The following is a 19,518-nucleotide window of genomic DNA, read 5'->3' as shown; positions in this document are numbered from 1 at the left end:
TTTATTTCATAACAGAAGTACAAGTATTCTGAAGCTACACATTATTTGTGATTTAGAGTTTAGATCACTCATATCTTTACATTTATGCATTTGGCATAGGCTTTTATCCAAAACAACTTACAGTGCATTTAAAGTATACATTTTATCTGATTGCGTGTTCCCTGGGTATCAAACCCATGACCTTGCTGTTGCAGTTGAGCTACAGGAACCAAATCTATCACTAGTTGTGGAGTCAAAATAGGCTGTCCCTTCATGGAATGTTTTCAATTCCAGTAAAACGTTCAGTGTCATTGGAGTTTTTAGTAAAGCTCATTACTTTTCAGAGAAATACAACAACAGGTCAGATAGATGGCCTTTGCTTCCCTCTTAAGTAGAGGGCAAAGGGCTAAGCTTATTTCCACCTTGGTACAATCAGTGCTGTGCAGCTCTTCTCCAAGTCTCTCGAGTCATTAGAAACACAGATGTCTCAGGAAACATCCGTTAAACAGGTCAAAGGTTGCAGCAAGTGGGTTCTGTTTTTTTTATGCTCTCTCTTTTTCTTTTCTGTGTGCAAAAATGTGTGTGTTTATGCATCTATGGTTTACGTGTTTCAGGTCAGTCTATATGTTGACATTTAATGGACAATATGTCAAGGTTGATGGGCTACATATAAAAAGTGCTTGCTATTTGAAAGGGTTATTCTTGTGAAACATAAGACAAAGATTAGGGAGAATTCATTTTTTCTGTAAAAATTTATTCTGGAGGAAATAATGAAATGTGAATCACAATTGTTTATGTGTTTAGGGAACAAAATTCTGATTATTTCAACAAATGCAAAATATATAAATCCACAAGACCTAATTTAAAGAAGAAAAAAAAACACACCAATGCAATGCATCTATTGCCAAAAGGGTCCAATGTCATTTGCATAGCCGAGATGACTGATGCAGGCTTTTGTGAAAACAAGCAGATAAAAGATACAATATCAAAACCAGCTTGACATGTCAGAAATAAAGTGAAATATATAAAATATCTACTGAATGACAGAACTAAAAACTTTTTCTATTTTTTCCACTTTTTCTCAACATAAACTTTAGAAATCCTAAATAGGCTGCATGTCCAAAGATTGCCATTAAAATGAGTTCAATTATCGCAAGAATTCAGGCGATGATGGATTTTCACTGGAGGATCCTTTGTTCTTGCATTTCATTCCGACAACTAGTCTCTCGCATTTGAGTTTATACGCGTCCCTCTCGCGCACTAACCGATTGAGCTCGTGCTTCAGCTGCTCCACTTGAGTCGCGAGGCTCGTCTTCTCGTGCTCCAGTATGTGTTTCTGCTGAACTCGTTTGTGTCTGCACGACTGCGCGTACCCCCGGTTTTTCAGGGTACGGCGTTTCTGCTTCAGGCGGATAATATCGTCCTTGCTCATGCCGCGGAGGTGTCGGTTCAGTTCGCGCACGGACATGGACACCAGCTGCTGGTCTGAGAAGCGGCTCTCCGCGCTGACGCCACGCTCGTTCCGTCTGTGGTGCTGCTGTTGGTGGATGTTGTGGGACTTCAGCAGGTGCGTGGCACTTTGTGGTGAACAGTCGAGGTGTTGCATGAACTGGTCGACGCTTTTACCGTGCGCAAAGTCGCGCATCTGGAGTGCGTCGAGATCGGTGTACTGCTCGTGGTTGTACGGATGCACGTTTGGCGCGTGGAACTGACCCATGCTTCTGTATTCCTCCATCTCTGCCTGATGGATCTGCTCTGGATGCATCTGTTGCGGCGTCGGCTGCCCATGCATGAGATTTGCGCTTAGGGCTTCCCGGACATCCTCAGGTGTGAGATCGAGACAGTGAGGATCTGCGTGCTGTTGATAAGCCCCCGTGCTCAGAGTCCAGCTGTAGAGATCTTCAGCACCGTTTCTCTGTCCACTCGGACTGAAGCTTGGTGATGAAGGCACGGAGCTACACGGGGTGCTCATGGGTGTGCTGGACACGGAGCCTGGTACGTGTAGACTGCACTGTTGAATGAATTGACGCTCGTGTCCCAACGCTGCTGACTCCTTTTTCACGTCAAACCTCGTCATGTCAAAGTCACAGTAGTCCAAATTCTGCTGATTTTTGGCAAAGTCCAAAAGACCATGCTGCTCCGCCGTCATGATGCCTGATTCGATGAAGTCAGTAACTTGTTTCCAAATTATGACTGTAGTTTAGGTGTCATTAATATGTTCGGAAAACGCGATTCCACAACTTCACCATAAAAGACAACGTCCGAACTTTCAAAGGAGAGTTGACAATTTATCGCTGTTCGTATTTCAGACGGTCTCTCGGTGAGCAGCGGAAGATGTTTGTTGAAAAGAAAGTAAATCACGCTGCTTTAAAAGCAGCCGCGCACAAAGGCCACGCCCTCTTCATACAGCAGAAGATGTCACAAGAGAACAACTGTAGAAGGGTGTTTAAATATGGGCACTTTTGGCCCTATCAACTTTTAGAAAACAGACTTTTAAACACACTAGTTTATTCAACTTGTCTACTAACAACAACATACAACAGAGGACATGCATTCACAGAAATATTTTGCCATTTTTGTCTTTTTATCTAAAAGTAATCTACATTTCCTCCACATTTCAAATTACTGTTGGCCTATACACTGTGTTAAACAGCATTAGTGGAAATGATGCATCACACACTGAATTTGTATTTGTTTGTGAAGAAGTAAATATTACAGAAAATATTAAGTAGGATACTTTCTCCGTTGAATAAGCTAGTTTGAGCTTGAACCTAAAAATATTAAGTAAATTCTATTCAAACATTTAAAAATAATGCTTTAGCTTATAAGTAAATATTATTTATGATTGTTTGCTATCTTTACAATGCGTAATCAAGTACCAGTCCTTCTGCTAATTTGAATACATTTCAAGGGTAAATAAAATAAGTACACTTTACGTAACTTTTCGAAGCTGGTGTTCCCAGCATTGAATAATTTATGAGTTTGCATGGTTTCACTTTTTGCTGTTTTATTTACACAATTTTTATAGTTAATTTAGTTGTTATTTTAGGTAAATTCTGTATCTGAAGTTAATTTTCTACTCAAAATTACACATTAATGATCTAAAAAATGATCTGTTGATAGTTACCGTCGTTGTTTTTTATGCAACAAGTGTTGAAATCTGCGTGCGCAGCTCTATATCCTGTTTACTATCGTCAGTAATGCAAGGTGATGTTGTCTTATAGACAATATAGAATGCATTAAGCCTTCCTGTGTTGTCATGTGATACATGATTAAATGTGTTTATACGAAAAATTTAAAATGTGAAAGGTTCTTATAAAATGCTCATTTTAAATATTACTAAGATAATTTAAGTACCGTGTACATCAGATTTGTAAGTAAAAGTTACTATATTAATTGTAATGTTTAAGTTAAATTTACTCACTCACTTTAATCAATGTATGTGAAGTAGATTTGACTTAATTTCAGTGCATATCTCATATTTCATCTTATGCTCCTCAATGAAACAAACTACTTTCTCCTTTGTTAACAAGTACACTAACTTTTGAAAAGACTTTTGCATATAGAACAAAATTGTTTGAAAATCATTGTGGGGAACGCGAACTCAACACATGTTTGTCTTATAATTAATATGATTGTTTTCATTTGATTAATAGATTAATAATTTATGTTTGGAATTAATATGAACAATTTTTACTTAAACATGTATAAATATATACATCTTTACTTATATAAACTTATATAAACTTGTATAAATGTAAATATGTAAACTGTGTATTATTAATAATAATACATTATTATTCTTTTACATTATTTTTAGTTATATATATATATATATATATATATATATGTGTGTGTGTGTGTGTGTGTGTGTGTGTGTATTTAGAGATATAAGTTGGTAAATAGTGCCATTCGTTTTTCAAAAATCATTCTCTCATTCGCTCACTCTAATAATCTGTTAAGGTCTTATATTTTAACAGTTTTAAACATTTAACCAGTGTATGTTAGAGGGTGACTATTTAGATGTTACACTTTTGTGAAATTAATTACCAAATACAACTCTGTGTTAACCAACCCCGGTCTCCCCTTCATAGAAGTTATTTGAAAAGTAGCAAAATGAATAATAAAGGCATGGTAAAATAATAATAATAATAATAATAATAATAATAATAATAATAATAATAATAAAAGATAGTTCATGTGACCTTCATTTAAAAAAAATAAAAAATAAAAAAAATGCAAGTTTAAAAGTGCATAAAAGTGCCTGAAGTTAAAGAAACACATATGTTCTCTCTGTCACCCATGGCATACATGGAAGAAAATACAATAAGTGTAATCTGTGTAGCTGCCTTAGCTAATATGAAAGATTTATTAACTTATAAAAGTGAATTAAATTTAAGACACGTATAAACCAATATAATCTAAGATGGTGTTTGGACCGTAGTCCAAAGTTATAATGTCAGGCTTTCTTAAAACTCTTGTGGTATGATGGCATATTTCTCTATTTACTCTTTTACTGACACCATGTGGCCATTATTTAAAACTTCTGTTATGTTTTGCAAAATCTCATTATGCAGGAAAATTAGCTGTTTTAAGGGAGAATTCAAGATTTAGCCAATTAACTTTTTAACAGTTACGTTTGTTTACAGGGTGTTGTCTGTAAAACCTCCCTACATTTAAGACAATAAAGTTCTTGTGACATGGAAGTAGACAGAAAGAGAGAATATATTTGTGTACACAACATTTCGCAGCATTGAAGAACCGGTGTCTCGGATCAGTGGATATTTAGTAAACACAAGCGCACCAATAAAGTGATGGAAACAAGTGCACAAAACCACAGACATGAAAGAACATTCATGGAGCTACTGGGCAACATTCAAGGTACAGCAATGACAAGGCACCAAAAGGCAGAGGTAATGATTGCCGGAGAACAGCTAAGGTATGCCATTTTAATAAGGAAGAAATACTATCAAACCATAGTCTCAGGAGGGCAACTACAATGTATTTCTGTTTGAGTTATATTTGACATCTCACCACCTTATAATTGTAAGTTATTGACTTCATATAACTATTTAATGATTTCTGTTTGATATTAAAGCATAGATTATTCTATTATAGACACGCACTGACATAACAATGGTTCTGATACAACCATCTCTGTTTTGAAGATTGCGACTGCATGATAGTAAGTTGATTAAGGACCGCAGATACCATTTGCGCACGTACCCCAATTGTTTTGTGGCTCAGGAGCTAATTGATTGGCTGATTGCTCGTAAGGAAGTGCCAGATCGAGAATCTGCTGTCCAGCTCATGCAGCACCTCGTGGACCATGATATCATACATCACGGTACAACAAATAAGAAAGAATAGGATTGTCAGACAACAAGGTCATGTCTGCTGTCCTTCTGTGTTGATCTCACATTTGTGCCTGGATGACTAGGTTGCACATTTCAATGTACAAACAACAATTTCTCAATTCTTTTTAGTGTGTGACAAGTGGCCCATGTTCAAAGATGCCAAATACTTGTACAGATTCAGAGAGGATGATGGTACATTTCCTTTCAACATAGAGGTTAAAATCTTCATGCGTGGACAGAGGCTGTATGAGCAGTAAGACATTTTCTCAGTAAGAATAAATACAATTTAGCTTAATCGACAGCATTTGTGGCATAATGTTGTTGTTGATTACTACAAAAATTTTATTTAACTTGTCCCTCCTTTTCTTTAAAAAAAGCAAAACTATGAGTTACAGTGAGGCACGTACATTGGAAGTGAATATGGCCAATCCGTAAACGTTAAAATACTCACTTTTTCAAAACTGTAGACTCAAGGCTTAAACAATATGTATGTTAACATGATTTTACTACAATAATATCACTTACTAACATTGTCTGTGTAAACTTTGTTGCCATGATAACGTAACGCCGTAAACACTAAAACCCAAAAATGACTGTAAAACGTTGATTCAAACAACTTTACAGCTCATATAATACACAAGTTTTAAGTGCTTTAATACAATTATAAGCCTAACATTTCTGCCTTTAAACCCTCCAAAAATTGGCCTAATTGACTTCCATTGTAAGTGCCTCACTGTAACCCAGATTTTTGCTTTATTTTTTAATTTTTTTAAGAAGGGACAAGCTGACATTCAGTTTTGTGAGAATCAACATTATGCCACAAATACTATCGTTTAAGCTTAACTGGTATTGAATCTGGAATATTACTTTAACTGTAAATTTAAATAAATGTGAGAATATGTTGGAATATGACCATTTTCTAGAGGAGTATTACCATAAATTGTAATGATCACCCATAATACTTATTTTTATTACAATGTTTATTATGTAACTATACTGTAGTGCACAAAATTGGGTTTTCAAGTTAATGTCTGTCATGTGTAAAGCAGGCGCCCCACTAGCAGACTCCAAACTACTTGACTTTGGCCGAGGGTGTCACACCTGCAGACTGTTTTGCAGAGATCTCACTCTCTTCAGTCTGAGGTATGACACACTCTCTGATTCAAAATGATGGAGTGGTGAAAAACATACTGTGATAAATCACTAGCTCTCTACTGGAGGAGGAAGTGGGAGCCGGTGTAAACAATCCAATGTGAGTTTTTATTCACACTTTTCAGCGTTGACAACTTGCTTTTCGGCATAACATAAATGCATGGAGACAGCCAGCGTTGTGCGTCTCTCTCTCTCCCCCTCCTCCGGCAGTCTGGACACCCTTTTTATGCCCCTCCAACTCTCAGTGAAACACAGAACAGCTGTTAGAGATAATTTCCCACAGGTGTCAATCCTTACCATTCTCCTTCTCCCGGCCTCGCTCTCCACAGACGTTGCTTGACCACGCCCACATCACCACATACCCCCATCGCCCAACTCAGGTCGGGGAGCCATCTGGCCTGTGACTTACTCCCCCCCATTCTAGAGAGGAAATCCACCACAGCCATCTGCGCCCCCGGCCTGAGGACCACCTCGAACTTAAAAGGCTGGAGAGCCAGATAACAACAGGTAATCTGCACGTTGGCATCCTTCATGCGATGGAGCCATTGGAGCAGGACGTGGTCCGAACAGAGGGTGAAGGCCCTCCCAAGTAGGTAGTACCGGAGGTTGAGGACTGCCCATTTGATGGCCAGGCACTCCTTCTCAATCGTGCTGTACATCGTCTCCCACACCGAGAGTTTCTGATGAACAGCACAGTGCGCGCCTCCCCCTCCACTACCTGGGATAATACAGCCCCCAACCCCCTGTCCGACATGTCCGTCTGCAACAAAAAAGGGAGAGAGAAATCAGGGGAATGCAAGAGCAGCCCGCCGCAAAGTGCAGCTTTCACCTGTGTGAACGCATGCTGACACGGCTCCGTCCACTGGACCAGATCTGGTGACCCCTTTTCAGTGTGATCAGTCAGCAGGCTGGTGACGGTCGAATAATTAGGCACAAAACTACGATAATAGCCAGCCAGCCCCACAAACTGCCTCACCTCCTTTTTGGTCTTAGGTCTTATCACCAATTCATGTAATCCGAACGGTGTGGAAAATGCCATCTTGTCACAGAACATGGGAGTTAAGGGGATCTGCCAATATCCCTTTGTTAAATCCAGTGTCGAATAAAAGTGAGCCGTGCCTAACCGATCGAGCAGTTCATCAATCTGAGGCATTGGGTATGCATCAAATTTAGACACCGCATTTACTTTTCTATAATCCACACAGAACCGGACCGAGCCGTCACTCTTCGGCCCCAGCACCACTGGGCTGGCCCAGTCACTGTGGGATTCTTCTATTACTACCATATCTAGCATGGCCTTTAATTCTTCTAAAACCACTTATTTTTTGTGCTCAGGTAATCGGTAGGGACGACTGCATACCACTACCCCTGGGGTCATCTTGATATGGTGCTCTATGAGATTCGTACAACCAGGAAGAGGCGAGAACACGTCGGAGAATTCTCCTTGCAACCTGGCAACCTCTGTGACTTGGGACGGTGAGAGGTGGTCTCCGCAAGTGACTGGGGTGACTCGATCGGTGGCTTTAAGTACGCCTCTGGTCTGAGCTCCTCCCTCTCAGGAAACACCGTTGCCAACGTCACAGGGACCACCTCTCTCCATGGTATTAGGAAATTGAGGTGGTAAATCTGACGTGCTCTGCATCTATCCCTTCATTTAACCTCATAATCGATTTTCCCGAGTCGCCATGTGACCTCAAAGGGCCCTTGCCACTTGGCGAGTAATTTAGAGCTCAATGTGAGGAGTAATACAAGGACTTTATCTCCTGGTGCAAATTCCCATAGCCGAGTACCCCTATTATACAGCTGGCTTTGATGTTCTTGAGCCTGGAGCAAATTCTCCTGTATTTATTGCCATAACATAAAATGCATGGAGACACAGCCAGCATCATGCATCTCTCTCCCCCTCCTCCGGCAGTCTGGACACCCTTTTTATCCCCTGTCAGCTCTCACTGAAACACAGAACAGCTGTTAGAGATAATTTCCCACAGGTGTCAATCCTTACCATTCTCCTTCTCCCGGCCTCGCTCTCCACAGACGTTGCTCGGCCATGCCCACATCACCACACGTATCAACTCACCGCAACTCTCTCTCTCTCTGATTCCCTGTCACGTGGAACTCACCGAAACAACAAAAGGAGTATCGCAAGAGCATAAACAATTGTAATAGAGTGATTTAGGGCATTTTCAGATCTTTAGCTTGCTTGATAAAATAGTTTCAATGTTTCATTTTCTTTTATCTCCAATTTGGTATGCCCAATTCTCAATGGGCTCTAGGTCCTCGTGGTGGTGTAGTGACTCGCCTCAATCCTGGTGGCGGAGTATGAATCCCAGTTGCATCCGTGTCTGAGACAGTCAATCCACGCATCTTATCACGTGGCTTGTTGAGCGTGTTACCGCTATTCTTCCAATTGGTTGCTTAGGAAGCCTGACTGGAGTCACTTAGCACGCCCTGGAAATGTTGCATTTTCTTGGTGGTTCAGTTCACTTTCACAAGGTTATATTTTCAAACGGACCAAAACAATTTTTTTTTCTATCTGTCAGTATAGTTGCTTTTGCATTACTTCTGCAATGAAAAGTACCTGTTCTCACGGTCATGGAGCTCTTTCTCTCTCCCTCCCGCACCTGTACACAAACACACACACTTGCACACACACATACACAGAAAAAGTGAAGCACCATTTTAAACATGCAACTATATCTAATCTAGCCACCAAAAGACTATATTTGCATTTTGAATGTGACGAGATGACCTACAGATTTCTTCTCCATCCAGGATTGTTTTGGCAAATGGGCCAGGTGTGAAAACGCCCTTAGGATGCGTGAATTGTGTATTTATCCCCAGGAGGCTGGCTGTAGAAAACGTATGTCCATATGCAGCTTTCAGTGCGTAAAGAAATTACACTCAATAAAAACAGACTGTTGTGGCTTCGCTTTCTAATGTCGTTTAAGTGTTGGGGAAAAAAAGGCAGGAAAAATGCTTGGTGACAGAATCATTATGGATTGCAATCAGCGTTTGTGATGTTATGCAGCTGAGTGCGATGAAAACGTTCAGATCAGCTTGAAGTCTTGTCAGTTTGTCAGTAAAAGAAGAAGCTCATTGTTCACTTGACAAGAACACAAGACCCCACCTCAGTGACAGAACGATTTTTTCAAGCAAGCCGGATGTGTTTATTTTTGTTTTGTTTTTGAAGCCATTAACTCAGCAGTGAGTCTTGACGGTCAAGTGATTAACAACCTCCCTCTGACAGACGCTAATGCGCGCTTTGTCCCCCTCCGCCTGGCTGGTGATTTTGTAAATGAAGCTCACACCTGAAAATCAGGCAAAATCGGCTAGTGTGGCACCGGCTTAATATGTAGTTCCGATGACTCTTTACGTTCCATATGTTCTAAAAGTGATTATCCACAATGTATCAAAATTTGTCTTGTGCTTTTTACAGTCTAATTATAGGCAAAGACACCATCTTACAGCTGAGACAAGAAAAAGGAGTGGCTTATGAACGCTCTTTCCCTGGTTACATTTTAATTGATTGGCTTCTCCAGAATGGTGAAATAGAGAGTCGAAGACAGGGACTAGAGCTCTGCAGGGCTTTACTAGAGCATGGTATCATTCAACATGGTGAGAACAATAATCAATATAAAATATAGTTAAGTTAATGATAGTGTGTGTTTTATTTACCCCTTGGCCAGATCTAGAACATACCTGCATACAGAATGAGAACTTCTTTGTAATGTCATCTCTGTCCCGTCATATTGCCTTGCTGAGACACTCCATTCTCCATTTCTTTCTGCAGTCTCTCTGAAGCATCACTTCTTTGACAGTGGGCTACTGTATCAATTCTGCATTAACTTCCGCCGGCGTCGCTGGCTTTCTGAACTGTTGCATGAAACAGAAATTGAGGATGTTGAATGTTTAACACAGCAGAACCAAGAGGACCATGCAGACAGTCATTTCACGTTGTCATCTGAGGGCAACAGTAACTTCTTATCTGGTAGATAAATGATCACAAATAGGTTGAGTATACTAATAATAGATTAAAATGCTTATCATGATTAATTCAGTATTCCAGATGTTGTAGGCCTGCATGATGATTTTAGCTAATTTCAGCATTTAAATTAAATGTCATTTTAATATAACTAATTTGAAACAAAATAAAAAGTATTTTTGAGGCCCCCTTGGAGGTTTGCTGAGGACCCCTGGCTGGGGACCACAGGTGTAGAACATTAATATATGTTTCTAGATAACAAACCCTGTGTATAAACTTTATTAATTTATAATTTCTTCCAGTTCAACCTACTAAAGATTTAAACGTGACTACAAATGGACGATGTGGAAGTTTGAACCACCAGCAGCATAGTTCAAGCGGATACCCAATCACTGCTTCTCTTACCACTGCCCTTGCAATACAATGCAATCCTAAATCAGGTTAAAATATGCATAATATACATTTGCATACTTTTATGAATCAGCTAAAGGCATAAAGCTGATAGTTACAAAGTACAACCCCAATTTTGAAAAAATTGGGACAGTGTGGAAAAAGTTAATAAAAACAAAACGAGTGATTTGTACATCCTGTTCACCCTGTGCTATATTGAAAGCACTAGAACAACACATTATTTGATGTTTTACCTTGAGAATTTAATTGTTTTTCTGAAAATGTAGACTTCTCAAATCAATACGCTCTGAAAAAGTTGGGACAGTCGAGTGTTTACCATTGTGTGACAATGCAGAGAGGTCTCTGGAAAAGACAGCATCTGGATGGCAGTATATGCTGCTCCAAAATTAGAAATTAATGTTCTGCATTAATGGTGCCCTCACAGATTCCACTGTTCTACTTTCCATCTCATGAGACCGAGCCCAGTGAAGTCTTGGTGCTTCTGGATAGTGTTGATATATGGCTTCTGCTTTACATAGTAAAGCCTAAAAGGAATAGTTCACCCAAAAATGAAAATTTGCTGATAATTTACTCACCCGCAGGCCATCCAAGATGTATCGGAGTTTCTTTCTTCATCAAAACAGAATTTAAGACTTTTAGGATTTCATTTCAGGCCTCCTCCTCTAAACAATGCAAGTGAATGTCCTCCATTTTTTGACAGTCCAAAATGCATATTTAAGGTGCATCAAAATAATCCACACGACTCCAGTCGACAAATAAAGTTCTTCTGAACCCAAACGGTTGATTATTTTTTAGAAACAAAACAATACTTATATACTTTTTAACTACAAATGTTCGCTTTGGTATATCTCTGTGACCTGCGCTCATGAGAGGGATGACATAAGCTCGTTGGTAAGGTCACGCCTCACGTGGAGGAGGAGTCAGGAAGCGCGTCATTGTTTACATTGTTTTTTTTTTTATTAATATTATTTGGAAATAATTTTTTAATTTTATTTTTTATATTGTTTTTAAGTTGTTTTGGACTCTTTTGGTTTGTGAACAGCACAAGTTTCTCTTGTAAACAATGACGTGCTTCCTGACTCCTCCTCCAACATTGCCAACGAGCTTACGGGTGCAAAAAGTTAATTTTGACTGGAAGTGAATAGGGGCCAATTTTTGAACGTTAAAATACTTTTTCAAAAGTATAGCCACAAGGCATAAACAATATGCATGTAAACATGATTTCAGAGTGATGAAATCACTTACTAACCTTTTCTGTGTAAAGTTATAGCCAATTTGTCAACTTTGTTGCCATGATGACGTAATGTCAACAAACCCTAAAATTACTCTAAAAATGACAATTTAAACAACATTACAGCTTAAATAATACACATTTTTAACAGAAGAATTAATATAATAGCTTTTTATAAAATTATAAGCTTAAAATTTATGCTTTTAAACCCTCCAAAAATTGGCCCCATTCACTACCATTGTAAGTGCCTTTTTTTTCTCTTTTTTTTTTAAAGGAGGGATGAGTCAAAATTCATTTTTGTGGTAATCAACATTATGCCACAAATGCTGTCAATTGAGCTTAACTTGTATTGAACCTGGAATATTCCTGTTATTAGAAGAATTGGTGATGACACACAATGGTAAACACTCGACTGTACCAACTTTTTTTGGAGCGTTTTGCAATCATCTGATTTAAAATGAGTGATATATATATATATATATATTATACACACACACACACACACACACACACACAACCGGTCAAAAGTTTTGAAACACATTCTTTATTATCATTTTTTTCTTCACATTTTAGAATAATAGTAAAGTCATCAAAACTATGGAATAACATAAATGGAACTATGGGAATTATGTTGTGACTAAACAAAATCCAAAATAAATCAAAACTATGTTATATTTTAGCATCTTCAAAGTAGTCACCCTTTGCCTAGAATTTGCAGACATGTACTCTTGATCTGTTTCGACCTCACTCTGACCGTCACTATGGTCTAAATAGGATGATAACCTTCGTTCCGCCTTCTCTCGAGATCTTATGTAAACAAAGTCATGCCCATGACCCCGGAAGCGGAACGTCACACACTTATAAAAGCGGGTTAAACTTCCGGCTCGTTCTCTTTACCTTTCTCGCCTCAGAGACCTGGTACAGGTAGGAACCGAATTAATATTTGTTTATTCACCATTCAATTCATCACCGAGGTGGTGCAGGTGCCTTGTGTCCCTGTGAATTGTGGTGTTTTCTTGCATATTTTTTGTATTATTCGGTACCATCACTCAATTCATGCTGTATGTGCCTGTGAATTGTGATGAGTTTTACTGCATTATTCTGATATTCTGAGGCTAGTTTCTAACATACTAGCCATTCAATATTATGGATTATTTCTGTTAAACCTAGTGAATATACTTCATTATAAACTTTTGGTGAGTATTGTTGCCCTTTTTGTGCCCTATATCACTGTCCGCAGTCGTTGGGGTTTGATATAGGCCTGCTAGGTACGTTCGCATACTGTTGCGGGCCTTTTGCTTTGCGTGGGCTTGATTTACCCTTCACTGCTGTTCGCAGTCAGTGGGATTGTGTGGGGCCTTACCTGGTGTGGCAGGGGTATCATGGCCTCTCAGTGCTGCCGATTTTGTCAATCAGCTATGGACCCTCGTGATGGACATAGGGAATGCCCTTCATGCCTGGGGATGGCTCATTTGAGGGAGGATGTGGATAATCCCTGCAGGGCAGCTTGTGACCTGTCCAGAGAGGAACGATTTCGCTGCACTAATAGGGTATGCGGTTCTGTACCCGAGCGTGATAGGGAGAGAGAACGCTCATCAGACAGGCCTAGTCATAAGCGTTCTCGCAAGCACTCACGTGATCGTTATGACGCCGCACACAGATCAAGCCGTGAGAGGGTGGTTGAAGTAGATAAACACACAACTTTTGCTCCACCAGCAGAAGGTGGCAACACAGACACTCAACTACAGATCCTGGCAGCTATTCAGAATTTATCGCAGAGGATGGACAGAGTTGAAGCTTGTCGCTCATTCTCACCATCACTACTTCCTGGTCAGAAATACGTTCCTCCACCTGGGCAACAGTGTCATCCTGATAAAGGCACAGAGAATGCTGATGTATTATCTCTTCTTGCTCCCCACTCACTGTTTGATAATACACAGCAGTCAGAAGGAGGGAGCCAGTGGGAGGAACCCCATTCGGTTTCCGCCGAAGTGGATGAGGAATTGGCAGTGGAGGAGGATTTTCCAACAAATACTTTTGTTAGTAGGGTATTTAGTGCAGCAAAGATTGTTGGTTTGCAACCTTCTTTGCCTGATCCAGCTCCTGTCGGGGATGTCTGGGAAGGCATATCTCAGACTAATTCTCCACCTTGCATTCCAGTGGCAGATGATCATACCTCAATGTTGAGGACAGCATGGAAGAAACCATCTCAGAAGCCTCAATTCAATGCAGGCTGTAGACGGTTGACCAATGCCCGTTACCCAACGGAAACTGGACTGGGGGACATCCCGCCAGTAGAACAACGATAGCATCATGGACTGCTATGGGACCAGCCCGTGCATCTGCTAACCCTCGCTGTCCCAGGAAGGAGTGTGTGAAAACTGACCGTCTGATCTCACGATCTTTTAATGCTGCTGCACGCATCACTGACAGGCTGGGGAGCCGTTTGGGAAGGCAGGTCAGTAAGTGGCAAATGGGACCCCCCTTGGTCATCAGAACACATAAATGTGCTCAAACTGAGGGCTGTTCATCTCGCTCTCAAGGGTATGTTACCGTTTTTACGCCATAAGCATGTGCAAGTGAGAACGGACAGTACCTCGGTAGTTTACCACATAAATCACCAAGGTGGGACGAAATCACTACGCTGTCTCCAGGTGGCAACGGATTTGCTGACATGGACATGGCCACGGCTATCCTCACTGAGAGCAATCCACATCCCGGGTGTGACAAACAGAGCAGCCGACATTTTGTCCAGAACAAGGCCTCTCCCAGGAGAGTGGCGGTTACACATGGAGGTAGTAGCCCAAATTTGGGCCCGATACGGGACAGCTCAGGTAGATCTTTTTGCCTCCAGGGAGACGACCCATTGCATGGGATGGTACTCCCTCACTATACAAGAAGGCAGCTTAGGCCTGGATGCTCTGTCACAAGAGTGGCCGACAGCCTTATTATTTGCTTTTCCTCCCTTTCCTCTGATTTCCCAGGTCCTCCAGAGGATCAGGGAGGGGGTCATTGTACAGTTCTGCTAGTTGCTCCACGCTGGCCGGGATGACCATGGTTCCCGGACCTAGTTCAGCTGATTCAGGGTCCCCCGTGGCAACTACCATCACGGGTGAATCTTCTGTCCCAAATAGACGGGCAGATTTGGCATCCAAACCCGATGGCACTGCGCTTGTGTGTATGGCCTCTGCAGAGACCATCCCTCAACAACTAGATGAAACTGTACGTGAGACATTGAATAACGCCAGAGCTCCATCTACTCCATAAAGTGGAGAATTTTTTCAGAATGGTGTTTAGGCATGAATGTTGATCCAAGAACCTGCTCTGTGCCACTTGTCCTTAGATTCCTGCAGTTTCAACTGGACCAGGGCAAAGCAGCCAGTACAATCAGGGTTTATACCTCATCTATTTCAGCATCTCATGGGGGAGTTGATGGCCAGCCAACAGGCCGACATCCCTTGGTATGTCAGTTTCTGAAGGGAACTCGTCGCTTGTTTCCAAATTGCACTTTGCGGGTACCAAATTGGGATTTACCTTTCGTACTAGACTCTCTCACAAAGCCCCCATATGAGCCTATGGCTGATGCAGATTTAAAAGCTTTGTCTCTCAAGACAGCTTTTCTCTTGGCTATATGCTCTGCTAAAAGGGTAGGAGAACTGTATGCTCTATCCAATAGTGATGATTGTTTACATTGGAGGCCATATGCACAGGGGCGACACTCTGGCCCAACCCTGCCTTTTTACCAAAAGTACTTAATCCTCAGTTTAGAAATCAAGTTCTGGAGGTAGTTCAATTTCAACCCCCTTCTTCTTCACAGGCAGAACAGCAGAGTTTGCTCACCCTATGTCCAGTAAGGGCATTATGCACCTATGTAAATTTTACTCAGACTTTGAGGAAGTCTCATTCTCAGCTTTTTGTTTGCTATGGAAAGGCCAGACTGGGGTTGCCACTTCCTAAGCAACGTTTGTCACATTGGTTGGTTGATGTTATTTCCCATATATTTCCCCTTATACGGAAAGAGGGTTGCCAGTTCCTATGGGAATATGGGCCCACTCAACTAGAAGTGTAGCTACTTGCATTAAAAGGAGTTCCTGTGGGGGAAATTTGTGCGGCAGCATCATGTTCTACACCATGTACGTTTGCAAAATTTTACGGAGTTGACGTAACTAGTGCAACACCTGTCAGCACTGCAGTTTTGATGTCTGTTGCCCAGCAAGGTTTGAATAGTTCGGATTCTGTAGTTCCTTGTGACCCTGTTGACATGAGTCATCTAATTTAGACCGTAGTGACGGTCAGAGTGAGGTCGAAACAGATCGTAAGTTATGAATTTAACTATGGATCTGTGAGACCGAAGGATGACCATCACTATCCTTGTCGCTTAGAACACTGGGGCGTTCAAGGTAAGAGCCGGAAGTTTAACCTGCTTTTATAAGTGCGTGACATTCCGCATCTGGGGTCATGGGCATGACTTTGTTTACATAAGGTCTTAAGAGAAGGCGGAACGAAGGTTATCATCCTATTTAGACCATAGTGACGGTCATCCTTCGGTCTCACAGATCCATAGTTATATTCATAACTTACGAGATATATATATATATATATATATATATAAATTCACAAGGTAAACATCAAATAATGTGTTGTAGTAGTGCTTTCAAAATAGGACAGGATGAATAGAATTTACAAATCACTCCTTTTTGTTTTTACCAGCATTTTCCATACAGTCCCAAAAAATTTTATTTTATTTTTATTTATTTTTTGGAATTAAGGTTGTACAATTCAATAAAATAAAAATAAAAATTTGTGATAATAATCCATCAGTTGCCAAATATTGTTCACAAAATGCATGTGTATTATCGTTATTGACAGTGCTGAAAAGAAATGTAACCTGTGAGGAGCTGTTATCTCCTGGTGCTCCCTATGTAAAAAGAGTGCTTACGGTAAGTCCTGCATACATCATGCTCAGTTGGCCATGACAATAGAACCTTGAACCACAGTCTATTTATGTGAGTTTTATAATTAAAGATCCTCGGTGATGCCCTTGGCTGGGGCTTTGTAGTACGAGGAAAATCACCTTGTTATGTTCAAGCTGTGGATCCTGGAAGTCCTGCTGCTGCAGCAGGAGTTAAGGTGATCCACACACGAACACAGACTCATCTGCTTACACAATAATTAAAGTTTAGAATCCCTCATTAGCTGGTCTCAATTTTTGCTTAGGTGCGGCAATTTGTGTGTCGAGTGAATGGATGCAGTGTGCTTCATCTGGACTATCGCTCACTCTCAAAGCTGGTGATGACTGGACCTCGTGTTGTTACTTTAGAAGTGATGGAACCACTGGACTGATTAATTATAGATCACCGAAAATCACAAAATCCAATGGCTGGGTCTAAGGGTTGTGCGTTTCCTTGTGGGGAACCCCCTTGGTCAGATGAAGAGAGAACCTATTGCCCAGTTTAATGGTCAAAGTGCCCTTCCCAAAGAACACATTCAAGTACCATCCAGCAAAATCCTATAAATGAGTCACTCTGTATACAGGGTGATACTGGTTGAAAAATTTGTAATATTGTTTTATTTGAATAGTATTCCTTCATATACCATGTAAAATCCTCAAATATTAGATATCTGAATACAATTTAAATATATATATACACTGGTGGCCAAACGTTTGGAATAATGTACTGATTTTGCTGTTTTGGAAGGAAATTGGTACTTTAATTCACCAAAGTGGCATTCAGCTGATCACAAAGTATAGTCAGGACATTACTGATGTAAAAAACAGCACTATCACTATTTTAAAAAAAGTCATTTTTGATCAAATCTAGACAGGCCCCATTTCCAGCATCCATCACTCCAACACCTTATTTTTGAGTAATCATGCTACATTGCTAATTTGGTACTAGAAAATCACTTGCCATTATATCAAACACAGCTGAAAGCTATTTGGTTCATTAAATGAAGCTTCACATTGTCTTTGTTTGTTTTTGAGTTGCCACAGTATGCAATAGACTGGCATGTCTTAAGGTCAATATTAGGTCAAAAATGGCAAAAAAGAAACAGCTTTCTCTAGAAACTCGTCAGTCAATCATTGTTTTGAGGAATGAAGGCTATACAATGCTTGAAATTGCCAAAAAACTGAAGATTTCATACAAAGGTGTACACTACAGTCTTCAAAGACAAAGGACAACTGGCTCTAACAAGGACAGAAAGAGATGTGGAAGGCCAGATGTACAACTAAACAAGAGGATAAGTACATCAGAGTCTCTAGTTTGAGAAATAGATGCCTCACATGTCCTCAGCTGACAGCTTCATTGAATTCTACCCGCTCAACACCAGTTTCGTAAAGAGAAGACTCAGGGGTGCAGGCCTTATGGGAAGAATTGCAAAGAAAAAGCCACTTTTGAAACAGAAAAACAAAAAGAAAAGGTTAGAGTGGGCAAAGAAACACAGATAATTGGAAAAGAGTGTTATGGATCTTAACCCCATTGAGCTTTTGTGGGATCAGCTAGACTGTAGGGTGTGTGAGAAGTGCCTGACAAGACAGCCACATCTATGGCAAGTGCTACAGGAAGCGTGTGGTGAAATGTCACCTGAGTATCTGGACAAACTGACAGCTAGAATGCCAAGGATCTGCAAAGCTGTCATTGCTGCACTAGAGGATTTTTTGATGAGGACTCTCTGAAGTAGTTTAAGAAGTTCTGAACATTTTTTTTCAAATTGTAATAGTCATTTTTCACATTATTAATGTCCTGACTATACATTGTGATCGGTTGAACGCAACTTTGGTGAATAAAAGTATCCATTTCTTTCCATAAGAGCAAAATCTGTACATTATTCCAAACTTTTGGCTGCCAGTGTATATATATATATTTTAGGGAAAGTGGGTTTACAAAATAAAGATATGATAAATAACACCACACTGATACCACACTATATGTGTTTTTATTACCATGTTGTTTTATTACAGCTAAACTGTAACAACTGGAAAATCATTATTAATATCAATTAATATCAGGTCCCAATTGCTACAAAGAAAACCCTTAGTACAATTGTGAGGCTATACTGTCACTAAGGGTTATCTTAGCTTGACCTTTAACCCCCAGTTCATGAAGGGCTACAAAACTTATTTTGGTCTATTTTGAGAGAAGATACTTAAGAGTTTGTTGTCCAAAAGTCAGAATTAAAGGAATATTTCACCCAAAAATGAAAATTATCTCATCATTTACTCACCATCATGACATCCCAGATGTGGATGACTTTCTTTCTTCTGCAGAACACGAATTAAGCTCTGTATGTCCATACAATTCAAGTCAACGGGTCCAAAACTTTAAAGCTCAAAAATCACATAAGTCAGCATTAAAGTAATCCATATGACTCCAGTGGTTAAATCCATGTCTTCAGAAGCGATA

General features: G+C 40.2%; 2 protein-coding genes and 1 long non-coding RNA gene across 3 annotated transcripts; 1 reads left to right on the top strand and 2 right to left on the bottom strand.

Annotated features, from left to right (window-relative positions):
• Positions 1 to 712: 712 nt before the first annotated feature.
• Positions 713 to 2,327, bottom strand: LOC127428229 (transcription factor MafB-like). The gene has a single exon (XM_051676431.1). The coding sequence runs from the start codon at positions 2,126 to 2,128 to the stop codon at positions 1,127 to 1,129; it is 1,002 nt and encodes a 333-aa protein (XP_051532391.1). The 5' UTR covers positions 2,129 to 2,327; the 3' UTR covers positions 713 to 1,126.
• Positions 2,328 to 4,449: 2,122 nt separating this feature from the next.
• LOC127427746 (DEP domain-containing mTOR-interacting protein-like) lies at positions 4,450 to 18,909 on the top strand. Its single transcript, XM_051675537.1, has 9 exons — positions 4,450 to 4,918; positions 5,148 to 5,326; positions 5,466 to 5,589; positions 9,925 to 10,103; positions 10,279 to 10,476; positions 10,773 to 10,910; positions 16,982 to 17,052; positions 17,138 to 17,242; positions 17,330 to 18,909. The coding sequence occupies exons 1-9, from the start codon at positions 4,794 to 4,796 to the stop codon at positions 17,453 to 17,455; spliced, it is 1,245 nt and encodes a 414-aa protein (XP_051531497.1). The 5' UTR covers positions 4,450 to 4,793; the 3' UTR covers positions 17,456 to 18,909.
• On the bottom strand, positions 8,881 to 9,105 carry LOC127427748 (uncharacterized). The gene is made up of 2 exons (XR_007894974.1): positions 9,067 to 9,105; positions 8,881 to 8,936 (listed from the first exon to the last, which is right to left on the bottom strand). It is a non-coding gene; the product is annotated as an uncharacterized LOC127427748 (long non-coding RNA).
• Positions 18,910 to 19,518: the final 609 nt, after the last annotated feature.

The sequence above is a fragment of the Myxocyprinus asiaticus genome, chromosome 37 (assembly GCF_019703515.2).
Source record: "Myxocyprinus asiaticus isolate MX2 ecotype Aquarium Trade chromosome 37, UBuf_Myxa_2, whole genome shotgun sequence".
Taxonomy (NCBI): Eukaryota; Metazoa; Chordata; class Actinopteri; order Cypriniformes; family Catostomidae; genus Myxocyprinus; species Myxocyprinus asiaticus.
This window is presented reverse-complemented; position numbering and strand designations above follow the sequence as displayed.

Excerpts from the sequence above, each read along its gene's own strand:
- LOC127428229 (XM_051676431.1), bottom strand. The coding sequence starts at position 2,128 with ATGACGGCGGAGCAGCATGGTCTTTTGGACTTTGCCAAAAATCAGCAG.
- LOC127427746 (XM_051675537.1), top strand. The coding sequence starts at position 4,794 with ATGGAAACAAGTGCACAAAACCACAGACATGAAAGAACATTCATGGAG. Across the intron at positions 17,053-17,137 it reads ATGTAAAAAGAGTGCTTACG|ATCCTCGGTGATGCCCTTGG; the intron begins GTAAGTCCTGCA and ends TTATAATTAAAG. Across the intron at positions 17,243-17,329 it reads CTGCTGCAGCAGGAGTTAAG|GTGCGGCAATTTGTGTGTCG; the intron begins GTGATCCACACA and ends ATTTTTGCTTAG.